Raw genomic sequence first — 27,859 nt, 5'->3', positions numbered from 1 at the left:
ACAATTGTAGCAAGACATCCCTGTTCCTGTACTCAAATCCTCTGGCTATAAAGGCCAACATACCATTTGCCTTCTTTACCGCCTGCTGCACCTGCATGTTTACCTTCAGTGACTGGTGTACAAAGACACCCAGGTCTCGTTGCACATTCCCCTCTCTCAATTTATAGCCATTCAGATAATAATCTGCCTTCCTGTTTTTGCTACCAAAATGGATAACCTCACATTTATCCACATTATACTGCATCTGCCATGCATTTGCCCACTCACTCAGCTTGTCCAAATCATACAGAAGCAGTTCTGCATCTTCCTCAAAGCTCACCCTCCTACCCAGCTTTGTGTCATCTGCAAATTTGGAGACATTACATTTAATTCCCTCATCTAAATCATTAATATATATTGTGAATAACTGTCAATTCTCCATAACCTGGTGGCATTTCAGCTGGCCAATAGACTTTGTTCAGAATGGGCAGTTGATCAGAGAAGCATAACTGGATTGGGTTGCAGAGGCTGAATGAGAGCCTTTCAATGACATGGTTATGAACATTTGATTTCCTAAATTATTAACAAGACTGGTAAGAAATCTGGCTTATGAGAATTCTCGAGCACATTGGTGTTATAATTAATGATAATGCTGATAATCTTATTGTTGCTTCCTATCGAGACTGTTCCAAACTTTCCCTGTGTGACTGCAGCTTTGGCCTCAAGAGTTTTTGTGTCAGGTCACTCTTTCAGGCCACGGAGAAAGCATATGCTCTGAAGGATCAGTTTGTCTGCATACACAATCGTTGCAATGCGTTTCTGTAAACACTGAGAACATGCTGAGTTTGTGTAATGTGTCATACATCAGAGCTAAGCCTAAGAGAAACTGTTTCGAGGAAATTCTCTTTAACAGGCCCTCATAGGCTATCCTGTCAGACGCAGACCTTCTTTCATCTTTCACTGCCAGTTCAAAATGAACACATAATGCTTCATAGCTGTACCACACAGTCATCACTGTTCGAAATGAACTTGCTGCCCATCTGGTGCTTAAAATGTGGCCTATTTTGGAAATTTGTTGTTCTAATTCAGCAGTGCATTCTGCCAGTTGCCTCTGATTAAGAGGCGATCTTTTATACACAGTGTATAATTTGTCCATAGATAAATGGAAATGGTTCACCCCACTAACTTCTGTCACCACATTGCCTGCTGCAAATTCTAATCTATGGTTCAGGCAATGCCAAATAATAATATCTGGGTATTGCTCCATAAGTCTGTTAGCTACACCTGATTTGGTGCCCAGCATAATACTCGCTCCATCACTAGCAAAAGCTACTGGGTGCTGCTTCAGCTAGGAGTCATCAAAACTATGTTTTGTAAGATGTTTAAGAAAATGCTTCACTATTGTTTCAGCTTTTTGATCTTGAAGTTCAATCAGATCTAAAAACATGAAGTGCGGATCATCCTTCTAAACACCTTCACATTTCAGAGAACCTACCAGTACAGTTTTGCTACTTAGGCTTGTAGGTTCATCAATTAGAATTGACATTTTACCCTCAATTACTTTGATACGCTGGCAAATTTTCTTCCTCATTGGGGTAGCTATTTGGTCAATAATTTCTGCAGCACTGTAGCGGGAATGCAACCCAATTCCCACGTCAACCCTTTTCTTCTGTGCAGGCACGCAAGGCTGCTTCCTGGCCTGAGGAATGGCAAACTGTGCATGTTCCAGCCAGTTCCCTGCTGGCCCATGCGCCAAAATCATGAGAGCTACTGTAGCCTACTGGGAAATGTAGTTCTCGGCCTCCGGGCCTGGCCTCCAAAGTTTTGAACCAATCAGCAATCTCCCAATTCTTTAACGTGGCAAGTTCCTGGCAACGCTGGTGTGTTCCTCAGGCTTGTACTGGAGTCGCCAGTCACTCGTCAAAATAGGAGGTGCCAGAGCAGCGCTGTGGCAGCACTACACCCTTACACCCTTGGTGCCAGGAATGACAATCTCCAACAAGGGAATGTCTAACAGCTCCCCTAGACATCACCAGATCCCACACTATCATCATTGGAGTCACCAATGGTCAGAAACCTACGGGAACAGTGTGACGATGAGAGCTTGTCAGAGACTTGGCAATCTGTGGCGAGTAACTCACTTTCTGATTCCCAAAAAGCTTTTCTACCATCTACAGGTCACAAGTCAGGAGTGTGATGGGTTCCTCTGCACTTGCATTGTACAGCTCCAGCAATACTCAAGAGACTAACACCATCCAGGATAAAGCAGCCTGCTTGATCTGTGGCCTAGTCGTTACATGAAATGTTCACTCCCTCCAGCTGGTGCACAGTGGCAGCAATGTGTACCATATACAAGATGTGCTGCAACAACTCGTCAAAGCTTCTTTGACAGCACCTCCCAAACCCGCACCTAGAGGAACAAGGGCAGCAGATGCATGGGAACACCACCACCATTACCTGCAAGTTTCTCTCCAAGTCACACGCTATTCTGACTTGGAACTATATCGCTGTTCTTTCATCATCACTGGACCAAAATCCTGGAACTCCCTAGTAACAGCACTGTGGACGTGCCTATAGCACATGGACTACAGCGGTTCAAGAAGGCAGCTGACCACCACCTTCTCAAGGACAATTAGGGTTAGGGAATAAATGCTGGCCTAGCCAGCGACGCCCACATCCTGTGAATAAATTTTTAAAAATCAACTGAGCCCTCAATCCCAAGATATCTCCATTGACTGCACCTCTACTCCAGCAAATGCCCATTGGCTGAGTGGAAGGAAACTGAGATTAGGTATAATGGGCAGTACCATAATTGGCAATACCATAATTGGCATTATTTTTTTAAAAATCATTTACGGGATGCAGGCATCACTGGCTGGCAGGCATTTATTGCCCAACCCTAATTGCTCTTGAGGTGGTGGTGAGCTGCCTCTTGAACCGCTGCAGTCCATGTGGTGTAGGTACACCCACAGTGCTGTTAGGGAGGGAGTTCCAGGATTTTGACCCAGTGACAGTGAAGGAACGGTGATATATTTCCAAGTCAGGATGGTGAGTGGCTTGGAGGGGAACTTCCGGGTGGTGGTGTTCCCATCTATCTGCTGCCCTTGTCCTTCTAGACGGTAGCAGTTGTGAGTTTGGAAGGTGCTGCCTAAGGAGCCTTGGTGAGTTTCTGCAGTACATATTGTAGATGGTACACACTGCTGCTACTGTGCATCGGTGGTGGAGGGAGTGAGTGTTTGTGGATGGGGTGCGAATCAAGTGGGCTGCTTTGTCCTGGATGGTGTCAAGCTTCTTGAGTGTTGTTGGAGTTGCACTCATCCAGGCAAGTGGGGAGTATTCCATCACACTCCTGACTTGTGTCTTGTTGATGGTGGACAGGCTTTGGGGAGTCAGGAGGTGAGTTACTCGCCACAGGATTCCTAGCCTCTTATCTGTTTTTGTAGCCACAATATTTATATGGGTAGTCAAGTTCAGTTTCTGGTCAATGGTAACCCCCAGGATGTTGATAGTGGGGGTTTCAATGATGGTAATGCCATTGAACATCATGGGGTGATAGTTAGATTCTCTCTTGTTGGATTTGGTCATTGCCTGACACTTGCAAATGTTACTTGCCACTTGTCAGACTTGTCAGTTATTGTCCAGGTCTTGCTGTATTTGGACATGGGCTGCTTCAGCATCTGCAGAGTTACGAATGGTGCTGAACATTGTGCAATCATCAGCGAACATCCCCACTTCTGACTTTACGATGGAAGGAAGGTCATTGATGAAGTAGCTGAAGATGGTTGGGGCTAGGACATAATGTGATTAGGTGTGTCCTGCAAGAATCTGTGTTGGGGCCTTAGCTATTTACACTATTATCACAAAGATAGTCATCATTGTAAGCAGTGTAGATGGGAGCATAAAATTATAAAGATATAAAGACAGGTTAATTGAATGGGCAATACTGTGGCAAATGGATTTCAATGCGAGGTCATTCACTTCGGACCCAAAAAGATAGAAGAAGGTACTTTCTAAACAGTGAAAAGCTAGAAACAGTGGGAGTCCAAAGAGACCTTGAGGTCGAGGTACAGAGACTATTAAAATGTCATGAACAGGTATAAAAAAATAATCAAAAGAGCTAATAGAATGCTATTAAATAGAATATCTAGAGGAATAGAATGTAAGCCATCCTTCAGCTATTCAAAGGCCTTGTTAAACCCCCCCTCGAATACTGGGAGTGGTCGTGGGCACCTTGTTAACCTTCCCTCGAATACTGGGAGTGGTGGTGGGCACCTTGTTAACCATCCCTCGAATACTGGGAGTGGTGGTGGGCACCTTGCCTTAGGCAGGATATATCTGCCTTGAGGAAGAGCAGCGTAAATTTAACAGAATGATACTGGGACTCCAAACGTTCAGCTACGAGGAGAGATTAAACAAACTAGGGTTGTAATCCCGCATTTTAGAAGGTCGGGGTGATTTGTTCTAAATTTTCAAGCTATTAAGGGAAATTAGATAGTAGATAGAAAGAGACAATTTCCATTGGTTGGAGAGCCTATGACTAGGGGCCATAATCTAAGAATTAGGGCCAGATCTTGCACGAGTGGAAATAGGAAACACTTCTTTACACAAAGGGCAGTAGAAGTCTGGAACTCTCTTCTGCAAATGTCAACTGATGCTAGATCAATTGTTAATTTTAAAATGTAGATTGATAGATTTTTGTTAACCAAAGGTATTAAGAATATGGGGCAAAGGCAGCTATGTGGAGGTAGATCGCAGATCAGCCATGAACCCACTGCATGCTGGAAAAGGTTCAAGAGACTCCGATGTTCCTATCCACTTTGTTGCCTCCTCCCAGGGCATACGAACATACAAATTGGGAGCAGGAATAGGTCACTCAGTCCCTCAAGCCTGCTCCGCCTTTCAATTAAATCTTGGCTGATCTGATTTTAACCTCATATACTTGCCTACCCCTGATAACCTTTCACCCCCTTGCTTATCAAGAATCCATCTAACTCTGCCTAAAGATATTCAAAGACTCTGCTTCAACCACCTTCTGAGGGAGAGAATTCCAAAGTCTCATAGCCGTCTGAGAGAAAAAAACTTTCCTCATCCCTATCCTAAATGGGAAGTCCCTTATTATGAATCAGTGACCCTGAGTTCTAGGGCTTCCCACAAGTGGAAACTTCCTTTCTACATTCACTCTGTCAAGCCCCCTCAGGATCTTATATGTTTCAGTCAAGTCGCCTCTTACTCTTCTAAACTCCAGCGGATACAAGCTTAGCCTGTCCAGTATTTTCTCATTAGATAACCTGGCCATTCCAGGTATTAATCCAGTAAGCCTTCTCTGAACTGCTTCTAATGTATTTACATCTTTCCTTAAATAAAGGGACCAATAGTGTACACAATACTCTAGATGTGGTCTCACCAATGCCCGGTATAACTGAAGCACAACCACCCTACTTCTGTAATCACTTCTCCTCGCAATAAGTGATAACATTCTATTAGCTTTGCTAATTACTTGTTGTACCTGCATACTAACCTTTTTCGATTCATCCACTAGGACACCCAGGTCCCTCTGCATCTCAGAGCTCTGCAATCTCTTACCATTTAGATAATATGCCTCTTTTTTTATTCATCCTTCCAAAATGGACAATCTCTCATTTTCCCAGGTTATACTCCATTTGCCAGACCTTTGCTCACTCACCTAACCTATCTATATCCTTTGCAACCTCCTTGCATCCTCTTCACAACTTACTTTCCAACCTGCCTTTGTGTCATCAGCAAATTTAGCAACCATGCCATTGATCCCTTCATCCAAATCATTTATATAAATTGTAAAGATTTGAGGCCCCGGCACTGATCTCTGTGGCATGCCACCCATCACATCATGCCAATCAGAAAATGACCCATTTATGCTTACTCTGTTTCCTGTTAGTTAGCCAATCTTCTCTCCATGCCAATCCCTACACCATGAGCTTTTATTTTCCACAATAACCTTTGTTGAGGCACCTTATCAAATGCCTCCTTAAAATCTAAGTACAGCGCATCCACCTTTATCCACAGCACCTGTTACTTCTTCAAAGAACTCCAATAAACTGGTTAAACATGATTTCCCTTTCACAAAGCCATGTTGACTCTGCCTGATTGCCTTGGATTTATCCAATTGCCCTGCTATAACTTCTTTAATAATAGCTTCTAACATCTTCCCTACCACAGATATTAAGCTAACTGGCCCATTGTTTCTTGCTTTCTGTCTCCCACCCTTTCTGAATAAAGGGGTTACATTAGCTATTTTCCAATCTAATGCAACCTTCTCCAATTCTTGTGAATTTTGGAAAATTATAACCAGTGCATCAACTATCTCACTAGCCACTCTTTTAAGACCCGAGGATGAAATCCACCAGGACCTGGGGACTTGTCAACCTGCAGTTCCAACAATTTGATAAGTACCACTTCCCTGGTGACTGTAATTTTCTTGGGTTCCTCCCTCCCTTCCAATTCCTGATTTACATCTATTTCTGGAATATTATTTAATTGTATCCTCTACAGCGAAGACTGATGCAAAATACCCATTCAATTCACCTGCCAACTCCTTATTTTCCATTATTAATTTCCCGGACTTACTTTCTATAGGACCAACGCTCAACTGTGATAACTCTTCTTTTTAAAATATCTATAGAAACTCTTACTGTCTGCCTTCATACTTCTAGCCAGCTTTCCCTCCTTATTTCCTTTTAGTCATTCTTTGCTGCTTTTTATATTCTGTCCAATCTTCTGACTTGCCACTCTTCTTTGCACAATTATATGCTTTCTCTTTAGCCAGAATCTTCGGGTCGGGCCCCGCTCGCTGACGTGTAAAATGACGTGCGGTGATGTCGGCTGTGTGTCCTGACGTCACTGCACACCATTCTGACCCTCAGTTCGGTGGGCGCACAGCAGAGTCGGCTGCATGCCCGCCGAACTGTCAAGGCTTATTGAGGCCATTTAAAAACGAATTAAAGTGATTAACTGAGCTAAAACAGAATTACCTGGAAAAACTCAGCAGGTCTGGCAGCATCGGCGGAGAAGAAAAGAGTCGACGTTTTGAGTCCACATGACCCTTCAACAGAAGTTCTGTTCAGTTGAAGGGTAATGTGGACTCGAAACGTCAACTCTTTTCTTCTCCGCCGATGCTGCCAGACCTGCTGAGTTTTTCCGGGTAATTCTGTTTTTGTTTTGGATTTCCAGCATCCGCAGTAGTTTTCTGTTTTTATGATTAACTGAGCTGTCCTTCCAACCTTAAGGTTGGTGGGCAGGCGAAGAGCCCAGGTGGCCTTCACATTTATCATGAAACCTCATCCATAGGTGGGGTGGAGGTTTCATGAGGTGTTTCTAAATTGAATGAAACCTTTTATTAAAGTTCATTGACATGTCCCAGCCTACTCCCCAACCTGCACAGGGAGCAATCAGCACTTCCAGTTGCGTGTCACGCTGGGCAGGCCTTAATTGGTGGGCCTAAAATGGCAACGCACGGCTGATCGCAGGCGGCAATTGACTGCGTGCCCGCCCGCACACACCCAACACCCCCCCGACAGGGAGAAATTAATCCAACTTTAACTTTTTTAGTTAACCGCAGGTGGTGGATCCTTCCCTTGGAATTTTTCTTTCTTGTTGGAATGTATCTATTCTGTGTATCCTGAAATATCTCCTTAAATGTCTGCCACTGGATCTCTATTGACCTATCCCTTAACCTAAATCGGCAGTTCACTTTCACTAGCTCTGTTTTCATGCCCTCGTAATTACCCTTTTTTAAGTTTAAAATATGAATGTTAGACCCAGTGTTCTCTCCCTCAAACTGAATGTAAAACTCAGTCATATTATGACCATTGCTACCTAGGGCACCTTCATTATAAAGTCATTAATTAATCCTGTCTTATTGTACAATACCAGGTCAAGTGTAGCCTGCTCCCAGGTTGGCTCCAGAACGTGCTGATCTAAGAAATTATCCTAAAAACATTCTATGAATTTGTCATCTGTGCTACCTTTGTCCATCTGGCTGTTCCAGTCTATATGTAGATTAAAATCCTCCATGATAATTGCCATATCTTTCTGACATGTTCCCCCACTCAATCCACTGGCTTGGTAAACAACTGTAAATTGTACGTTTTTCACCTACTTGTGCCATCTAGTGCTGTCAGTACAGATTGTACAGCAGCTATGACTCGCTTGCTAGTGGGGCGTTGGTCACTGCTTCACATGCCTCAACTGCACAGATCATCTTGCATAACTTCCAACACTTCAAAACACGAATCCACCACCAAACATACCAGTGCCTCCTCTCCCATTGAGGAGGGAGGGACTATTCCTGTTACACTGAGGAAACTAAAGAGAGTTTCTGATGGGAATGTTCTCTCTGTTATACTGTGGCTCAGACAAAACATAGGAACATTAAGTAGGCCATCAGCCCCTAAATTAGACTTTGCTATTCAATTACAACATAGCAACTCTGTATCTTAACTCCATTAACCCACCTTGGTTCCATAGCTCTTAACACCCTTGCCTAAAACACATTGCTCTGTCCACACATTGTGCCTGCTTCAGCTAAACAAAATAAGTGACAGCCATTCACGGCTCATTCTACAGGGCAATGCCTTGACCAATCAGGGTCAAGCTGCCTGGTTTAAATTTCAAACACTGTTTGGTAGTTAACTGTCAGTCACCATTACTGGTGCATTCTCCATGGCAACACCTCTAACATTCAGAGTCCACTTGCCAACCAATCAGAACTCTCTTCACATACAGTACAAATTGTTGTTTTTCCTTATATTGGTATTCTTGAGAAGTGTCCTGATGAGTGCAAGACGAAAAGCTTCAACATGTCTAATGTTTCAGCAATTCTCAACTTCTGTGCTACCAAACCACAATCTATAAATAACAGTTTTGAAATTTACAACAGCCTAGCCTCAACAGCTCTTTGGGAGAGAGTCCCAAATATACACTAATACAAATGCAAAAATCGGAAATAAAAACTTAAAATGCTGGAAATACTCAATAGGTCTGGCAGCATCTGTGGAGAGAGAGAACGGTTAATATTTCCGGTCAATAGCTTTTTGTCAGAACAGATTCCAGCATCCACAGTATTTTGTTTTCAAATAAAATTTATGATAGGGTGGAAGGCAGGAGAGATTAAATGGCAAAAAGCATGATGGTGCAAGGCAAAAGGAGATGGTAATGGGAAAAATGAAGAAACAAAATATGGACCAAAGAGAAGGCGTAAGTGTGAACAGTTGAACCGTTAGACTAAATCATGCACAATCTAATCTGGCCTGGCCACTTACTGGTTCAATCAGAAATGTGTTGCTCCAGGAAGCTGACCCAAATACACTCAAGAAATCTGCTGTCTTTGGGATTCGGGCTACTTTGCTTCTCCCAGTCTTTGTGTAAATTAAATTCTCCCATTATAACCACACTGTTTTTGGAACAAACTTCTCTAGCTTCTGCATTTATTCATCCCGCTGCTTTATCAATGCTATCAGGGGATCTGCAAATGACTCCTACAAAGACTTAGATGTTTTTCTATTCCTCAGTTCCCCCCAGAATGTTTCTACTGCTGTTCACTCTTACTGATATCCTCTCTTTGTAATGCTCTAACTAGGTCCCTTGTCAATATTACTCCTTCTCCCTCTTTTTCAATTTCTCTGTCCTTTCTAAAGACCTCATGAACTGGAATATTTATCTCTCAGTGAAAGCCACTGTGTCATACTTTTTGTGGAGATGCTCTTCGAATCTGCTTATTTTATTCCTTATGTTAGATGCATTAGGAATCAAATTCTTCTTGGGCAACAGACTCTACCTTGCCCCTCTGCCCAGATGCTGTTTTACTCACATATTTTAACTGCTCATATTCATGCTTCTCATCACTCTTGTTGCATTTTTATCACTTTATTTCATTATTTCCTTTTTTTTCTGGACCTGAAGTATTTATTTTATCTTTAACACTATTTATTATCTGATCTTAACCCTTAGCATAGAGTACAAGAGCAGGGAGTTTATGATGAGCCTATGTAAGGCGCTAGTTAGACCTCAGCTGGATTATTGTGTTCAGTTCTGGGTGTCACATTATAGGAAGGATGTGACTGCATTGGAGAGAGTGCAAAAGAGGTTTACAAGAATGGTTCCAGGGATGAGAAACTAGAGTTATGAAGATAGGTTTGAGAGGTTGGGACTGTTCTCCTTAGAGAGGAGAAGGCTAAGAGGAGAGTTGATAAAAATATAGAAAATAGGAGCAGGAGTAGGCCATTCGGCCCTTCGAGCCTGCTCCACCATTCATCATAATCATGGCTGATCATCCAACTCAATAGCCTGCTCCCGCTTTCTCCCCATACCCTTTGATCTCTTTCATCCCAAGAGCTATATCTAACTCCTTTTTGCAAACATGGAATATTTTGGCCTCAACTACTTTCTGTGGTAGCGAATTCCACAGGCTCACCACTCTCTGGATGAAGAAATTTCTCCTCATCTCAGTTCTAAATGGTCTACTCCATATCCTCACATTGTGACCCCTGGTTCTGGACCCCCCCACCATCAGGAACATCCGTCCTGCATCTACCCTGTCTAGTCCTGTTAGAACTTTATAGGTTTCTATGAAATCCCTCCTCATTCTTCTGAACTCCAGCGAATATAATCCGAACCGACTCAATCTCTTGTCATATGTCAGTCCCGCCATCCCAGGAATCAGTCTGGTAAATCTTCGCTGCACTCCCTCTATAGCAAGAACATCCTTCCTCAGATAAGGAGACCAAAACTGCACACAATATTCCAGGTGTGGTCTCACCAAGGCCCTGTACAATTGCAGCAAGACGTTCCTGCTCCTGTACTCGAATCCTCTGGCTATGAAGGCCAACATACCATTTGCCTTCTTTCCCGCCTGCTGCACCTGCATGCTTACCTTCAGCAACTGGTGTACGAGGACTCCCAGGTCTCGTTGTGCATTCCCCTCTCTCAATTTATAACCATTCAGATAATAATCTGCCTTCCTGTTCTTGCTATCAAAGTGGATAACCTCACATTTATCCACATTATACTGCATCTGCCATGCATTTGCCCACTCACTCAGCTTGTACAAATCACCCTGAAGCATCTCTGCATCCTCCTCACAGCTCACCCTCCCATCCAGTTTTGTGTCATCTGCAAATTTGGAGATATTACATTTACTTTCCTCATCTAAATCATTAATATATATTGTGAATAGTTAGGGTCCCAGCACCGATCCCTGCAGTACCCCACTAGTCACTGCCTGCCATTCGGAAAAAGACCCGTTTATTCCTACTCTTTGTTTCCTGTCTGCCAACCAGTTTTCCATCCATCTCAATACACTACCCCCAATCCCATGCGCTTTAACTTTACACGTTAATCTCTTTTGTGGGACTTTGTCGAAAGCCTTCAGAAAGTCCAACTAAACCACATCCACTGGCTACCCCTCATCAACTCTACTAGTTACATCCCCGAAAAATTCCAGTAGATTTGTCAAGCATGATTTACCTTTCGCAAATCCATGCTAACTCTGTCCGATTCTGCCACTGTTTTCCACGTGCTCAGCTATTAAATCTTTTATAATCATCTGAACCAGAGCAGGGGTAACATCCTTGCGGGCGGGTTTGCTAGTGCTGTTGGGAGGAGTTTAAACTAATTCGGCAGGGGGAGGGGACACAGGATGCTAGCAGAATAGGGACCCATCATAATACAGTAAAACAATCAAGTCAGAGGGAGTACAGCTGCATTAGTTTCAAGGGAGTAAGGCAAGGCTGGATGGCCTCTGCTTTAATGCCAGGAGTATTACAGGTAAAATGGATACGTTAAGGGTGAGGATTGACACGTGGAATTGTGATACATTAGCCATCACTGAGACAGGGTTGAGGGAGGGGCAGGATTGGCAGCTCAACATTCCGGGATATAGAATCTTCAGGCAAGATAGGGGAGGGGATAAAAGAGGAGGAGTCAGTTACTGCAGTAAGGAGAGATGATATCTTGGAGGGGGCATCAAATGAAGCTTTGTGGGTGGAGCTTAGGAATAAAAAATGGGCAGCCACATTGTTAGGTGTTTATTATAGACCCCCAGATAGTCAGCGGGAAATTGAGGAGCAAATATGTGCACAATTTGTGGAGGTGTGTAAAAACAATAATAGGGTAATTATATTAGGTGATTTCAACTTTATCCAAGCCCTTAACGTTTTGTCTATCCCAATTAATGTTGGAAGAGTGGATTTCTTGAAATGTGTACAGGAGAACTTTTTAGGTCAATAAAAAGTAAAATAAAAGAGGGTTCAACAAGGGACGGTACATTGCTGGACCTAATTCTGGGGAATGAAGCCGGACAGGTGGCTGAGGTGGTGGTGGGCGAGCATTTTAGTGATAGCGACCACAACATGGTACAGTTTAAGCTTGTTATGGACAAAGAAATATGGACAAGTTGCAAAAAAATGTTTTGGATTGGGGGAGAGTGGATTTTAGTTAAATAAGGCAGGATCTGGCCAAGGTAGACTAGGAACAGCTATTTGTGGGGAAATCTACAGAAGAGCAGTGGGGGGTGTTCAAAAATGAAATGGGGAGGGAACAGGCTCAACATGTTCCCTCTAGGGTGATAGGAAGGAATAACAATCCCAGAGAACCATGGATGACCATAAATATTCAGGATATGATGAGAAGGAAAAGAGAGGATTTTAGCAGGTACAAGGGAAGCAAATCAGCAGAGGCATTAGTGGAGTACAGAAAATGCAGGGTGGGGCTTAAGAAAGCAATTAGGAGAGCAAAGAGGGAATATGAGAAAGCTCTGGCTGGTAAAAGTGGGAAAAATCTCAAGATATTCTATAAGTATATCAATGGGAAGAGGATAACCAGGGAAATAGTAGGGCCCATTAAGGACCAAGGGGGAAATCTATGGGTGGAGCCAGAGGACATCGCTAGAGCGTTGAACAAATACTTCACATCCGTCTTCACCCAAGAGAATGAATGAGGATGAAGGTATGGAAATCAGGGAGAGAGACTGCGAGGTTCTTAAGCAAATTGATATAGGGAGTGACAAGGTATTGGAGGTGTTAGCAGGCTTAAAAGTGGACAAACCTCCAGGTCTGGATGATTTGTGTCCCAGACTGCTGAGGGAGGCAGAGAGGGGATTGCAGGGGCTCTGACCCAAATTTTTAATTCCTCTCTGGCCATGGGGGAGGTGCCAGATGACTGGAGAACAGCTAATGTGGTTCCGCTATTTAAGAAGAGTTGTAGAGATAAGCCAGGGAACTACAGGCCAGTGAGTGTCACGTCAGTGGTAGGGAAACTATTGGAGAAAATTCTGAAGGAGAGAATCTATCTCCACTTGGAGAGGCAAGGTTTGATCAGGGATGGTCAGTATGACTTTGTCAGAGGGAGGTCATGCTTAACAAATTTGATTGAATTTTTTGAGGAGGTGACCAGCTGTGTAGATGAGGGTAGTGCAGTTGATGTAGTTTATATGGATTTCAGCAAAGCCTTTGACAAGGTCCCAAATGGGAAACTTATAAAGGCAAATGCACATGGGATACAGGGTAATTTGATAAAGTGGATTCAAAATTGGAGTACTGTGTGCAGTTCTGGTCGCCACATTATAGGAAGAATGTGATTGCACTGGAAGGAGTGCAGAGAAGATTCACCAGGATGTTGCCTGGGATGAAACATTTAAGTTATGAGGAGAGGTTGGATAGACTTGGGTTGTTTTCGTTGGAGCAGTGAAGGCTGAGGGGCAACCTGATCGAGGTGTACAGGATTATGAGGGGCATGGACAGGGTGGATAGGGAGCAGCTGTTCCCCTTAGTTGAAGGGTCAGTCATGAGGGGACACAAGTTCAAGGTCAGGGGCAGGAGGTTTAGGGGGGATGTGAGGAAAAACTTTTTTACCCAGAGGGTGGTGATGGTCTGGAATGCGCTGCCTGGGAGGGTGGTGGAGACGGGTTGCCTCACATCCTTTGAAAAGTACCTGGATGAGCACTTGGCATGTCATAACATTCAAGGCTATGGGCCAAGAGCTGGTAAATGGGATTAGGTAGGTAGGTCAGGTGTTTCTCACATGTCGGTGCAGACTCGATGGGCCGAAGGGCCTCTTCTGCACTGTGTGATTCTGTGATAATGGACGTCAGGCTGACTGGTCTATAATTCTCTGTCTTCTCTCTACCTCCCTTTTTAAATAGTGGGGTTACATTAGCTACCCTCCAATCTGTAGGAATTGTTCAGAGTCTATAGAATCTCGGAAGACGAACACCAATACACCCACAATTTCTAGGGCCACTTCCTTAAATACTCTTCGATGTAGATTATCAGGGAATTTATCGGCCTTCAATCCGATCAATCTCCCCAACATCATTTCTCTACTAATACAGATTTCTTTCAGTTCCTCCCTCTCACTAAACCCTGTGTTCTCCAACAGTTCTGGTATGTTATTAGTGTCCTCCTTTGTGAAGACAGAAGCAAAGTATGTATTTAATTGGTCAGCCATTTCTTTGTTCCCCATTATAAATTCCCGTTTCTGACTGTAAGGGACCTACATTTGTCTTCACTAATCTTTTTCTCTTCACTTACCAAGAGAAACTTTTACAGTCAGTTTTTATGTTCCCTGCAAGCTTACTCTCGTACTCTATTTTCCCCTTCTTAAACAATCCCTTGGTCCTCCTTTGCTGACTTCTAAAGTGATCCCAATCATCAGGTCTGTTGTTTTTTCTGGCCAATTTGTATGCCTCTTCCTTGGATCTAAGACTATCTCTAATTTCCCTTGTAAGCCCTGGTTTGGCCACCTTTCCTGTTTTACTATTGCGCCAGACAGGAATAAACAATTGTTGCAGTTCACCCATGTGCTCTTTGAATGTTTGCCATTGATAGAGGTGTTCAAGATCATGAGGGGGCTGGATAGAGTAGATACGGAGAAACTGTTCCCACTCTTCAGGGGATTGAGAATGAGAGGGTACAGATTTAAAGTGATTTGCAAAAGAAGCAAATCTGATGTGAGAAAAAGCTTTTTCACACAGTGAGTGGTTCGAGTCTGGAATTCACTGCCTAGAAGTGTGGTGGAGGCAGGCTCACCCGAGGCATTCAAGAGGGCAATAGATGATTATTTGAATAGAAACAACGTGCAAGGATACGGGGTAAAAGCAGGAGAATGGCACTAAGTCATGATGCTTGTTTGGAGAGCTGGTGCAGGCACGATGGGCCAAATGGCCTCCTTCTGCCCTGTACCAATTCTGTGGCTATCTGCCTTTTCTCGTGGTACAGCTATTTGTGCTTTTCTTATTATTTCTGGCTGAGCCTTTCCTCTTCTTTACTGATTTTGAGTCGTTCTTGCAGCACCACTTATCCTTTCAGTCAGTCCCTTGATCCCAGAGATAAAAGCAAAGAACTGCGGATGCTGGAAATCCAAAACAAAAACAGAAACAGAAATACCTGGAAAAACTCAGCAGGTCTGGCAGTATCTGCGGAGAGGAACACAGTTGACGTTTCGAGTCCTCATGACCCTTCAACAGAACTAAGTAAAAATAGGAAAGGAGTGAAATATAAGCTGGTTTAAGGGGGGGTGGGACAAGAAGAACTGGATAGAGGGCCAGTGATAGGTGGAGAAAACCAAAAGATGTCACAGACAAAAGGACAAAGAGGTGTTGAAGGTGGTGATATTATCTAAAGGAATGTGCTAATTAAGGGTAGAAAGCAGGACAAACAAGGTACAGTTAGCTCTAGTGGGGGTGGGGTGAAGGAATACTAAAAAGGCTAAAAGGCAGAGATAAAACAATGGATAGAAATACATTTAAAAATAATGGAAATAGGCGGGAAAAGAAAAATCTGTATAAATTATTGGAAAAAACAAAAAGGAGGGGGAAAAAATGGAAAGGGAGTGGGGATGGAGGAGAGAGTTCATGATCTAAAATTGTTGAACTCAATATTCAGTCCAGAAGGCTGTAAAATGCCTGGTCGGAAGATGAGGTGCTGTTCCTCCAGTTTGCGTTGAGCTTCACTGGAACATTGCAGCAAGCCAAGGACGGACATGTGGGCAAGAGAGCAGGGTGGAGTGTTAAAATGGCAAGCGACAGGGAGGTCTGGGTCATGCTTGCGGACAGACCTAAGGTATTCTGCAAAGTGGTCACCCTGTCTGCGTTTGGTCTCTTCAATGTAGAGGAAACCGCATTGGGAGCAACGAATGCAGTAGACTAAGTTGAGGGAAGTGCAAGTGAAATGCTGCTTCACTTGAAAAGAGTGTTTGGGCCCTTGGACGCTGAGGAGAGGGGAAGTGAAGGAGCAGGTGTTTCATCCTCTGCAGTTGCATGTGAAGGTGCCGTGGGAGGGGATTGAGATGTAGGGGGTGATGGAGCAGTGGACCAGGGTGTCACGGAGGGAACGAACCCTACGGAATGCCGCCAGGGGGGGTGAAGGGAAGATGTGTTTGGTGGTGGCATCATGCTGGAGTTGGCGGATATGGCGGAGGATGATCCTTTGAATGCGGAGGCTGGTGGGGTGATAAGTGAGGACAAGGGGGACCCTATCATGTTTCTGGGAGGGAGAAGAAGGTGTGAGGGCGGATGCGCGGGAGATGGGCCGGACACGGTTGAGGGCCCTGTCAACGACCGTGGGTGGAAAACCTCGGTTAAGGAAGGAGGAGGACATGTCAGAGGAACCGTTTTTGAAAGTAGCATCATCAGAACAGATACGACGGAGGCGAAGGAACTGAGAGAATGGGATGGAGTCCTTACAGGAAGCGGGGTGTGAGGAGCTGTAGTCGAGGTAGCTGTGGGAGTCGGTAGGCTTGTAATGGATATTGGTGGACAGTCTATCACCAGAAATTGAGACAGAGAGGTCAAGGAAGGGAAGGGAAGTGTCAGAGATGGACCATGTGAAAATGATGGAGGGGTGGAAATTGGAAGCAAAATTAATAAATTTTTCTAGGTCCCGACGAGAGCATGAAGCCGCACCGAAGTAATCATCGATGTACCGGAGAAAGAGTTGTAGGAGGGGGCCGGAGTAGGACTGGAACAAGGAATGTTCCACATACCCCATAAAGAGACAGGCATAGCTGGGACCCATGCGGGTACCCATAGCCACACCTTTTATTTGGAGGAAGTGAGAGGAGTTTAAGGAGAAATTGTTCAGTGTGAGAACAAGTTCAGCCAGACGGAGGAGAGTAGTGGTGGATGGGGATTGTTCGGGCCTCTGTTCAAGGAAGAAGCAGAGAGCTACCAGACCATCCCGGTGGGGGACGGAGGTGTAGAGGGATTGGACGTCCATGGTGAAGAGGAGGCGGTTAGGGCCAGGGAACTGGAAATTGTTGATTGGAAATTGTAGGGTGTCAGAGGAATCACGGATATAGGTGGGAAGGGACTGGACAAGGGGAGAGAGAAGGGAGTCAAGATAGCGAAAAATGAGTTCCGTGGGGCAGGAACAGGCTGACACGATCGGTCTGCCGGGACAGTTCTGTTTGTGGATTTTGGGTAGGAGGTAGAAGCGGGCCGTCTGAGGTTGGGTGACTATCAGGTTGGAAGCTGTGGAAGGAAGATCTCCAGAGGAGATGAGGTCAATGACAGTCCTGGAAACAATGGCTTGATGTTCAGTGGTGGAGTCATGGTCCAGGGAGAGGTAGGAGGAAGTGTCTGCGAGTTGGCGCTCAGCCTCTGTGAGGTAGAGGTCAGTGCTCCAGACAACAACAGCACCACCCTTGTCAGCGGGTTTGATGACAGTGTTAGGGTTGGACCTGCTTTCTACCCTTAATTAGCACATTCCTTTAGATAATATCACCACATTCAACACCTCTTTGTCCTTTTGTCTGTGACATCTTTTGGTTATCTCCACCTATCACTGGCCCTTTACCTAGCTCTTCTTGTCCCAACACCCCACCCCCTTAAACCAGCTTATATTTCACCCCTTTCCTATTTTTACTTAGTTCTGTTGAAGGGTCATGAGGACTCGAAACGTCAACTGTGCTCTTCTCCGCCGATGCTGCCAGACCTGCTGAGTTTTTCCAGGTATTTCTGTCTCTGTTTTTGTTTTGCCCTTGATCCCAGCCTGGTTCAGGTGCAGCCCGTCCCAGTGGAACTGCTCTTTCCTGTCCCAGTTGGTACCCGTGTTGAAGAAATGGAGTCAGTCTTTGCCACACCAATCCTTCAGCCACATGTTTACCTTCCTGATCTGTTGTCCCTATGCCAATTAGCATGTGGCTCAGCTAATAATTCAGGTATTAATTATCTCTTACCTCCTGGTACCTCCTCAGGAGGGCCTCCTCCCTGTTCTTCCCCAGGTCACTGGTCCCATTATGACCACAACAACTGGATCTTACCCCTCCCTTCCCAAGCTCAATCTGCAACTCCTATCACTTGCTCTCCTCGGGCAAAAGAGGACAAGTCTAGCTTCCCTACCATTTGATTAGGTAACTTAGAGACCAAGGATCCAACCCGAGACTTTTCTGGTCTGCAGTGCTCAGCCACCTATTGGTTAAACCTGTTGAGGCATTGGCAAAGCTAAAATTTATGTTCCTCCTTACCCGGAAGGTGTGTGAGGTTTTGGGTCTGGTAAAGCATTCGTGCCCCAGAAATCTGTCTCTTGGAGGCAGATGGCTTGTCTCATCTATGACTGCGCTGTGAGCCCGGTTTGAATGCATTCGCATTTTCTATAAGGGAGAAAAAAACAGTTAGCTGCTTGTTATTAGCAACATTCTCAGCCTGATGGACAGCAGCTTTGCTGCTTCTGTGACTAGGTTTACAGAATTACTTCCATTGTCCGTCACAATTTATTTGATTCAGTGTTTTATTCTACCCAGCCTTCAGAGGTCTGCGTTTCAAATACCTCAGTTTCTTTCCCCCCTCTCCTGAAGACCATGACTCTTGATGGGATAAGTTTCCACAGGTACTAGGTATTTTCTGGTATCTCACCTCAGCTATTCTTTTTGTGACAGTCTAGTCCAATGATATCATAGCAGTATCACACCCCTCACACAATGTACACATTCACAGTTTAGCAGTAGTCACTAGGCAGCAATCGGAAACGGCAACTCTGACTGATATCTTTTATTTCCCTAGCCAAGAAATAGTGAGGTTAATTGTAGCACCCCAACGATTCCCTGACTAACTCAGGACAGATCCAGGACTATGTGAGCTGTATGGCTCAGCACTACACCAAGCAGTCCTGTTACTGAATCGATACTGGTTAAACCAGTCCTACTATTGAGTGGATACTGGGCCAACCAGTAATACAAAAGTAAAATGCTGCAGATGCTGGAAATTTGAAATAAAAACAAAAAATATTGGAAATATTCAGCAGGTCTAGCTGAATTTGTGAAGAGAGAAACAGTTAACATTTCTGATGAAAGGTCATTGACCTGAAATATTACCTCAGTTTCTCTCTTGATAGATGTTGCCTGGCCTGCTGAATATTTCCAGCATTTTCTGCTTTTATTACTGGCTGAACCAGTGCTGCTAAAGAATTGATATTCGAAATGTATTAGGGATGCTGGAAGTTGTTGGTGTTATTTCAGAGGCCATTCAGACAATCGAGACTGTTCTGCCATTCAATTAGATCACGGCTGATCTGTACCTCAACTCCATTTACCCCCTTGATCCTGTACCCATTGATAAGTTCATGATGTACCCTTCATAAATTCATGCAGAATCCATTTGATCAGATCATACTTGTCCAAGTCATCAGCAACTGAGACCCTAATTATAGATTCCAGTAAAACCCCCACATCTGATGTGAAACTGATAGATCTATACTTATCTGGTTTCTCCCTTCCTCACTTCTTAAATAATGGGAGTGATTTTTGAAATTCTCCAATCCACAGGCACAATTCCTGAACCTAGAGAGCTATGAAAAATGATGTCCAATGTACCTGTAGTTTTCACCCCCTGTCTTCTAATATCTTGGGTGGAGGCTATCAAGTCCTGAAAATTTGTATATGTTAAAGTCCATTATTTATCTTTTAGCTTAGTATTGTCTCTTGCCTTGCTTGTTGACCATAGCTGCTTAATGCAGAAGTGAAGGGTGTACTGGCTTTGTATTTCCACAGTTTCTCTGGAGCTTTATCCATCAATATTTCAAAAGGGCAGGTCATGCTTGACCAACTTAATTCAAGTTTTTGAAGAATTAACAGAAATATTAGGCAAGGATAATGCAGTGGATATTAAATGCATGACTTTCAAAGTCATAGAGGTCCACAACACAGAAAAAGGCCCTTCGGCCCATCGAGTCTGCGCCGGTCAAACAAGTACCTAATTATTTTAATCCCATTTTCCAGCACTAGGCCCATAGCCTTGTATGCTATGGCATCACAAGTGCATATCCAAATACTGCTTAAATGTTATGAGGATTTCTGCCTCTACCGCCCTTTCAGACAGTGAGTTCCAGATTCTCACCACCCTCTGGGTGAAAAGATTTTTCCTCACATCCCCTCTAACCTCCTGCCCCTTAACTTAAATCTATGACCCCTGGTTATTGACCCCTCCGCCAAGGGGAAAAGTTCCTTCCTGTCTACCCTATCTATGCCCCTCATAATTTTATACACCTCAATCATGTATCTCCTCTACTCCAGGGAAAATAACCCCAGTCTATCCAATCTCTCCTCACAACTAAAACTCTCCAGCCCAGGCAACATGCTGGTAAATCTCCTCTGCACTCTCTCTAGTGTAATCATATCCTTCCTATAATGCAGATTCCAGAACTGCACGCAATACTCTCGCTGTGCCAAACCAGCATTTTATACAGTTCCAGCATAACTTCCCTGCTCTTATATTCTATGCCTCGGCTAATAAAGGTATGTGTCCCATATGCCTTTTTAACCACCTTATCTACCTGTCCCACTACCTTAAGTGTCTTTAATCAGTGTGCCTTCATGACTGGAACCAGGAGATAAATTTCAGAATGATGCCTTAATTCATCTGCTGCTGAAACCTTCAACCAGGCCTTTGTTACTTCTAGGCTAGACCATTCCAACTCACTCCTGGCTGGCCTCCAACATTCTAGCAATAGTAATTACAGCCATCCAAATCTCTGTTGCATGTGTCCTAACTCTTTTCCACCACCTCTGTGATCGCTGACCTACATTATCTCCCAGTTAAGCAACATGTCGATTTTAAAATTCTCATCCTTATTTTCAAATCCCTCCATGGTTTCACCTCTCACCTGTAATCGTCTCCAGCAACCTCCAAGATTCCTGTCCTTCTCCAGTTTGGCCTGTTGAGCATCTGCAATTTTAATCCTTCACCTATCAAGGCTCTAAGCTCTGGAATTCCCACCTAAATCTCTCCACTTTTCAGAAACTCCTGAAAGCCCATCTCTTTGACCACTACCACCTAGAAGAACAAGGGCAGCAGACATATGGGAACACCATCACCTGCAAGTTCCCCTCCAAGCCACTCACCATCCTAACTTGGAACTATAATGCTGTTCCATCACTGTTGCTGGATCAAAATCCTGGAATTCCCTTCCTAACAGCACCATGGGTGTACCTACACAAGGTGAACTCCAGTGGTTCAAGAAGGCGGCTCACCACCACCTTCTCAAGGGCAATTAGGGATGGGCAATAAACGCTGGCCTGGCCAGCGGCGCCCTCAACACATGAAAGGATAAAACAAAATCTCCTTATGTGACTCACGGTCAAATTTTGTTTGATAGAACTCTTGTGAAGTGCCTTGGGACATTTTACTACGCTAAAGGTGTTTTATAATACAAGTTGTTGCCAAATGGATAGCAAACTGACTCTAAAATATAAAGCAAAGAATAGGGATAAAGGTGATTATTCAGACTGATGGAAGGTGGGAAAGGCGTTCTACAAGGATTGATGTTGAGACCACTGTTGTTCACCATTTACATAAATGACTTGGGCTCAGGAATTAGAAGTATAATATGAAAATTTGTGAATGGCACCAAACTAGGGGTATTGTTAACACAGAGGATGACTGACAAAACTCAAAAAAGATAGAAAAAACTTGCAGAATTAATTTCAACATTGATGGATGTATTTTTGTAGTTGGAATAAGGAGGCCTCCTACTCCTTGGAAAATAAGGATCTTAACAGGGTAGAAGTGCAAAGGGATTAAAGGGTAATAATTCACGAATTATTAAGAGTAGCAACAGTGCTTAACAAAGCCATGGAAAATGTAAACAAAGTACTGGTATTCATTTCTAGGTTAACTGAACTCATAAGCAGAGAAGTTGCATAAAATCTTTGTTAGACCACATTTGAAGTACTATGTATAGTTCCTGAATCTATATTGCAAAAATTATGTAGAAGCACTGGAGAAAATGCAAAATAAATTGTCAAGGATGATACCAGAACTGAGATGGTAGAGCTAAGAGAAAAGACTGAACAGGTTGGGGGGGGTTGAAGGGTGACATGATCGAGATTGTTATAAAGGAGTTCAATATAGTGGTTGTAAAGATGATAACTTGAGGGAAGTGGTAGGGGAGGGTAAAACTAGGAGCCACGAATTTAAAATCTTCATTAAACTGGTGTTTGCTGCATGCTTTTCTATTCTTCAGTGACAACAGTGGACACAAAACAGGGGAAAGGATAGTGTGTCAGTCTCTGTACTTTAAACTGACTTCTTTCTATATGTAGCGCATTGCCCAGGAACCCCAAACACCCGCTTAGTGGGTACAGAAATAGCATGAAATGGACGGAAAAGACAAGAATTTGAGCACAATGTTATCATGCACTAATTTATAACCTTGAGTCCATGGATAGGCAAGGACTTCCTGCACCACGTCCAACCCAATTGGGGAACTGATCCTGAGGTAAAATGGAAGTATGATAGTACTATATAATACTCATTACACCCTCTAGACATCCCAAAATTCTTCACAGCCAATGAAGTATTTTTGGGATGCAGTAAGCATTATCAAAGCAGATGCAGCAAATGCAAACATACACAGCAAGGTTCCACACACTTCAATGAGCTAAATGATCAGTTAATCTGCATTGCTGATGTGTTTGAGGATGGAATAGTAGCCAGGACACTGGGAGAATACCCAGTTGTTTAAAAATTGCTATGGCATCTTCTACATCTTTGTTTAATATCCCATCAGTGCATCACTCCTTCGGTACTACCCTGGAGCCGGCCTGAATTACACGCTCAAATCCTAAGAGTGGGGCTTGAAACCACTGCCTCTTCATTCACTGGTAGGAGCTCAATCGCTGAGTGAACCTGGCCCTTACTGGTGCCTACTCAGTTTTCCAATTGGATAAACCGACTTCATGGTCAACTAAAGGGGATTCCTGATTTTAAAATCTCAGCTAGTGTTGACGGGCATTTTAAACTTGTTAGGGCACTACACCTGAACCCAGGTTGTCTACAACTAATGTCAAACCAAGTGTGCTTTCTGTAATGTAACAGAACTTGCAGGAAACACACATTAAGCAACGCAGCATCAGCAAAGAAAGAAACAGAGTCCACTTCAGGTCAGTGACCTTTCAGCAGAACTAGAGAACATTACCAGGTATAACAGTTTTAAAAGGAAAGGGGAGAGGCTGGGAGGATGCACTGTGATAGGGTGGAAGGCAGGAGTGCTTAAATGACAAAAGGAATGATGGTGCAAGGCAAAAGGAGATGGTACAGGTAAAGAAACATAAGATGAGTTAAAGGGGACCTGCAAATGTGAACAGCAAAACTGTTACCAGTTCCTGCCGTCTGGAAAAATGGAAACAGTGATTATGATCTGAAGTCGTTGAATTCAATGTTGAATCTGGAAGGTTGTAAACCAGTGATGGACAACTTAGGCTAGTGAGTAGGCTGCATGAGTGGCCCACCTTCATCTCAGTGGGCCACAAGATTAGAATCAGACATGTGCACTAACCATGACCCAATGAATAGGATTAAATACATTTAAAACACGCCGAATATTTCTAATGAGTTATAGGAAATGCTTAATCATTCGTAATTTGTTGCAAATTAAGCAAGTCCGTGGTGGAAAGGCCCACGGACAGATAATGCCAAATTAAGCGCCTCTTCCTGCCTCTGCTGGCATTGTTGCCATGCAGAGATCATGACTGACAAATCTATGCGGGTAGCTTGTGATCTCCTGCGGGGGGGTGTCTGCTGAGGGCTACCCCCCAGTCCTTGCTGCTGATCCCCCTTTCTCCTTATGCCCCTCTACCCAACAAACCCTCTGCACGAAACCCCTCCTACTATCAATTATCTCTGGCCTGGGTCACTCCGCAATCCTGGGCTTCTAGTGGGTGTATTTCCTGCAGCAGCCACTGCCTCCCCAGTGGTCCTGCTAAGCAAAAGAGTTGCAGCTCTGGGGCTTCCACCACACATCCCCTCATAATACAGAAGGCTTTCCCAGGAGGGTCTCTCGCTGGGTCTCTGGCTGGGAGCTGAGAGCCCCCTCATAAAATTCCCCCTTAGTCTCCAAACTCTAAGGAACATCAGGTTTGTAAATGGTTATAATTCAAACTGTCTACTTAGTTTCAAGATACAATGAAGTCGGATTCTAAAATATAACTAATTAGCATTTCTACCTGAATTCAAGGCCCATGTGATTCACGTTGACATGGAGATGGGCTTTGAGAGGGGAAGGGTCTATAGGAAGTCATCGTAAGATCGGGTTATAAGTTTTCCTCAAAATATCACTGAACTTCATAGACAGATTCAGTGCACAAGGATCTGAGGGACAGAGAGAGAAAGAGAGCTGAGACATAGAGGCAGCAAGTCTTTATGGTGCACCACACAAGGATGCGGGTGGCTGTGCATGCTTGGATTGAAGAGACCAGGTTCGTGAGGGTTTATACAAAGTGGGAAGATTAGCTGAGCTTTCGTAAGAGGGGGCGATCTCCAGGGGAACTACACCTTGAAAGTCAGTTTGAGGAGTAGAAGTTATCCAGCTAGAAGAGGAAAAAAGAACTAAGAATCACTTTGGATTAGTCCCAGGAGAACGAAGTGTCTACTTAAGGGACACTTAAGAATAATCACAGAGAGAGATTTTCAATGATTTTAAATATTAAATGGGGGATATTTTCTGTAACTTACAGTATAAGTTGCCTCCTGAAATATTGTTTAGTCACGGTGCTTTTAGTTTGTGTGTGAGAGTAAAAGTCTTAAATCGGGTCATGCAATTCCTTTAATTGGTCACTGGAAATTCAATTTTCTATTTAAAAGTTATCGGTTTCTACCGGCATCATAATTTAACATAAGCTTCACTGGAACTATGTGGAAAGGTCAGAGTGGGAGGAAATTGGAGATTTGAAATGAGAGGTGACTGGAAGCTTGGGGTCATGCTTACGGACTGAACATAGGTGGTTCAGCAAAGTGATTGCCTAGTCTGCATGTGGTCTCCCCAGTGCTGAACAGACATCATGAGCAGCAAACAAACAAATTTAAATATTGATGAAAAGAAAGATATGTTGCCAATTTTTTTCATTTTTCACTCATTGGAACAAATGCAAGAATGCCAAATTTCAAATGATCACAACAATTTATTGTACAGGAGAAAAGGGTGCTGACTGGTTGGCAAGACAACTCTGATTGGCCAAGGTGTTGCCATGGAGAAAGCAAATGGGGAACTATCGGCTCTACAAGTTCCTGGGTAATTCAAAAAAGGCACAAGGCTTGACCATATTCCTTTTGTTTGCAGGAAAAGGGTCCCAGTGTATGAATCCATTTTGCTTCTAGCAAGCGCAAACGAGCCATGTTCTGAGTTCAACTGATCTTAAATTGGATGTTAGCGTAGCTATTAGTGCACTCAGGATTGTTCAGCAAGTGCAGCCCAATCATGGAATCACACCTAATAGCAGATGTTTTGTTTTGGTTTGGCAAGTGCAGGCTGGTTGCTGGTTGAGTATAGTCTGTACTCTGCCTATTATGAACAACCAAAGGACGATGCTGTTTGATTTGATCAGCCAGTCACTGGGACGTCTGGCCTATGTACCTGGTATTGCACCAGCACTGAAATTCATACATAACATTGCTGAATTGCGTGGTGGGTAGAACATCTTTTTGGACAAACAGCAGCATCTGTTAGTGGAAAATGCCACTTGCATAGCCACAACCAAGTACAAACAGTACAGATCAGGAATTGGTCTACTACCTAGGGCTTCTCGTGCTGTCAGCTCATCAATATTGATTCCTTCTACAGTTTTCAGAGGCATATGCCTATTCTTTTCATACATAAATGAAAAATCTGAACTCCAATTGTACGTTTTTAATTTTAAACTTAAAGCACAATGAGTTGAATGGTCTCCTCTTTGCTGTACGATTCTATGATTCTAAACAAAACATCAAGTGCAGTTCTTTATTCTCCTGAGTTTGATCCATTCACATCCCCAGTGATCAACAAACTGAAGACTTACATCATAGAGATATTAATATTTCTGATCCAATAGGAGTAAATAAACTTAAGGAAATACTGCAAGTAATAAATATTCTATGGTTCCAAATTTGTCTAATGCTATCTAATTTTAAATCAGGAACGTATAAAATAGTTTCAGATTATCAATAGGACCGAGCATAACAATTTCAAATTATCAATAGGTGCATGTGTAACCATTTCAAATCAACAGAAGTGTTTATGACAATTGTACGTTATCAATAAGAAAGTGCTCGGTTGCAGATAGGAATGCCATAAACATTACAACACGTGATGGGGCAGTACAGTAACAAAAGCTGGGGAAGTTCCTCAGGTACCTGTGGTCGAGCAGTTAACTTTCCAGCTGAATGATCAACATCAGCACTGCCAATAGGTGGAAGCAGGGCGTTGTGTCTGAGAGGTAGAGTTGGAGCAGAGAGACGATCACTTGCTGTCTGTCTATAATCAAAAAGAAGCAAAAAACTTATTTTGATTTCCTGAGTTTCTAAATGTCAAGATTTACCATTGAGCCAAACATGATTGAGGCTCACATTCCTGTCCATATAGCATTTACCATGTTTCACAGGGAAAGGGAGAAGCTGAAAAATCAAATTACAGTAAACATTGCCACCACAATCTTTGCTCATCATTTGGACATCATTTCCAAACCAGTACAGGGTGATTTGAATGATCATATTTAAAATCTACCCTAATTTGATAAAGGCAACCTACAAGTAGATAGTCACACATGTATATTTCCAAAGTAACAGCCATAATTAAATGCAGGACCTTTCCATTAATACTCAGAGAGTGAAGTTAGCTGAGACTTCCTTTGGTGAATTTTGTTTTCACTAATGGATTGTGTTACAAATGGATTGCTTTCTCACTTCTAACAATAAAGCTGCCTGTGCAATGGCCCAAGGTAGGTAAAATTCCCAAATTTCTAAAGAGAATCATCTTGTACAACACAACTAGCATGAGTTATGCTAATGAAAGATGTTTTGTGCCAAATTATTGGATAATTTTGTACAAAGCACTCATGCAATCATACTGCCCCAAACACTTATTATGTAGCAGCTGTGGGGCAGAGAGAATACCTTCATTCCGTTAGTCCACTCTGGAATTCAAACCTAACACCAGAAGTGAAAAGGATAGATAACATGTCAACAGCTCTCCCGCTCAGTCTAACAGAGTATCTCTACATCGAATAAATGGTCAAGCCAGCTGTACAGATGGATAATAATTGCCTGGGTATCATTACACTGACATTAAACTAAGATAACAGATGCCAGTGGTGTGCAGAGGAGGGGAGAGAGGGAACATAAGATTCAGCCTCAGGTAACTCCAAAGCCCTGTACAATGACCACATGATTGCTGAGCCTTGTGTAAATTGGCATAGGAACAAACAAATCAGGAAAGTAAACATGTGGCTGAAGGGTTGATGTGGCAAAGAGATGCAGGTGGCACTTGTACTGGGAAGAATGGAGCTGTAGCACTAGTATGGACTGTATCTGACTGCATCACGGCTGAGAGTAAAGGCCTAGCTGAAAGTATAAGGCTGCAGAAAAAAACTTTAAAGAGTTTTAAAG

The 27,859-nt window shown here is 43.4% G+C and overlaps 1 protein-coding gene across 4 annotated transcripts in view; it reads right to left on the bottom strand.

Annotated features, from left to right (window-relative positions):
* LOC144668501 (protein FAM149B1-like) overlaps window positions 1-27,859 on the bottom strand; it is a 139,474-nt gene that overhangs the window by 10,760 nt on the left and 100,855 nt on the right. For 3 of the 4 annotated variants that reach the window (XM_078530529.1, XM_078530532.1, XM_078530530.1), the window contains 2 exons: window positions 26,609-26,729; window positions 18,475-18,600 (listed from right to left, as the gene is read on the bottom strand). In XM_078530529.1, coding sequence (XP_078386655.1) covers window positions 18,475-18,600; window positions 26,609-26,729 — 247 coding nt within the window. The remainder of the gene's footprint in view (window positions 1-18,474; window positions 18,601-26,608; window positions 26,730-27,859) is intronic. The other variant, XM_078530531.1, reaches the window with a different exon arrangement.

Source organism: Cetorhinus maximus, chromosome 27 (genome assembly GCF_964194155.1).
Source record: "Cetorhinus maximus chromosome 27, sCetMax3.hap1.1, whole genome shotgun sequence".
Classification (NCBI taxonomy): domain Eukaryota; kingdom Metazoa; phylum Chordata; class Chondrichthyes; order Lamniformes; family Cetorhinidae; genus Cetorhinus; species Cetorhinus maximus.
Note: the sequence above shows the minus strand (reverse complement) of the source record. Positions and strands in the feature narration are given on the sequence as shown.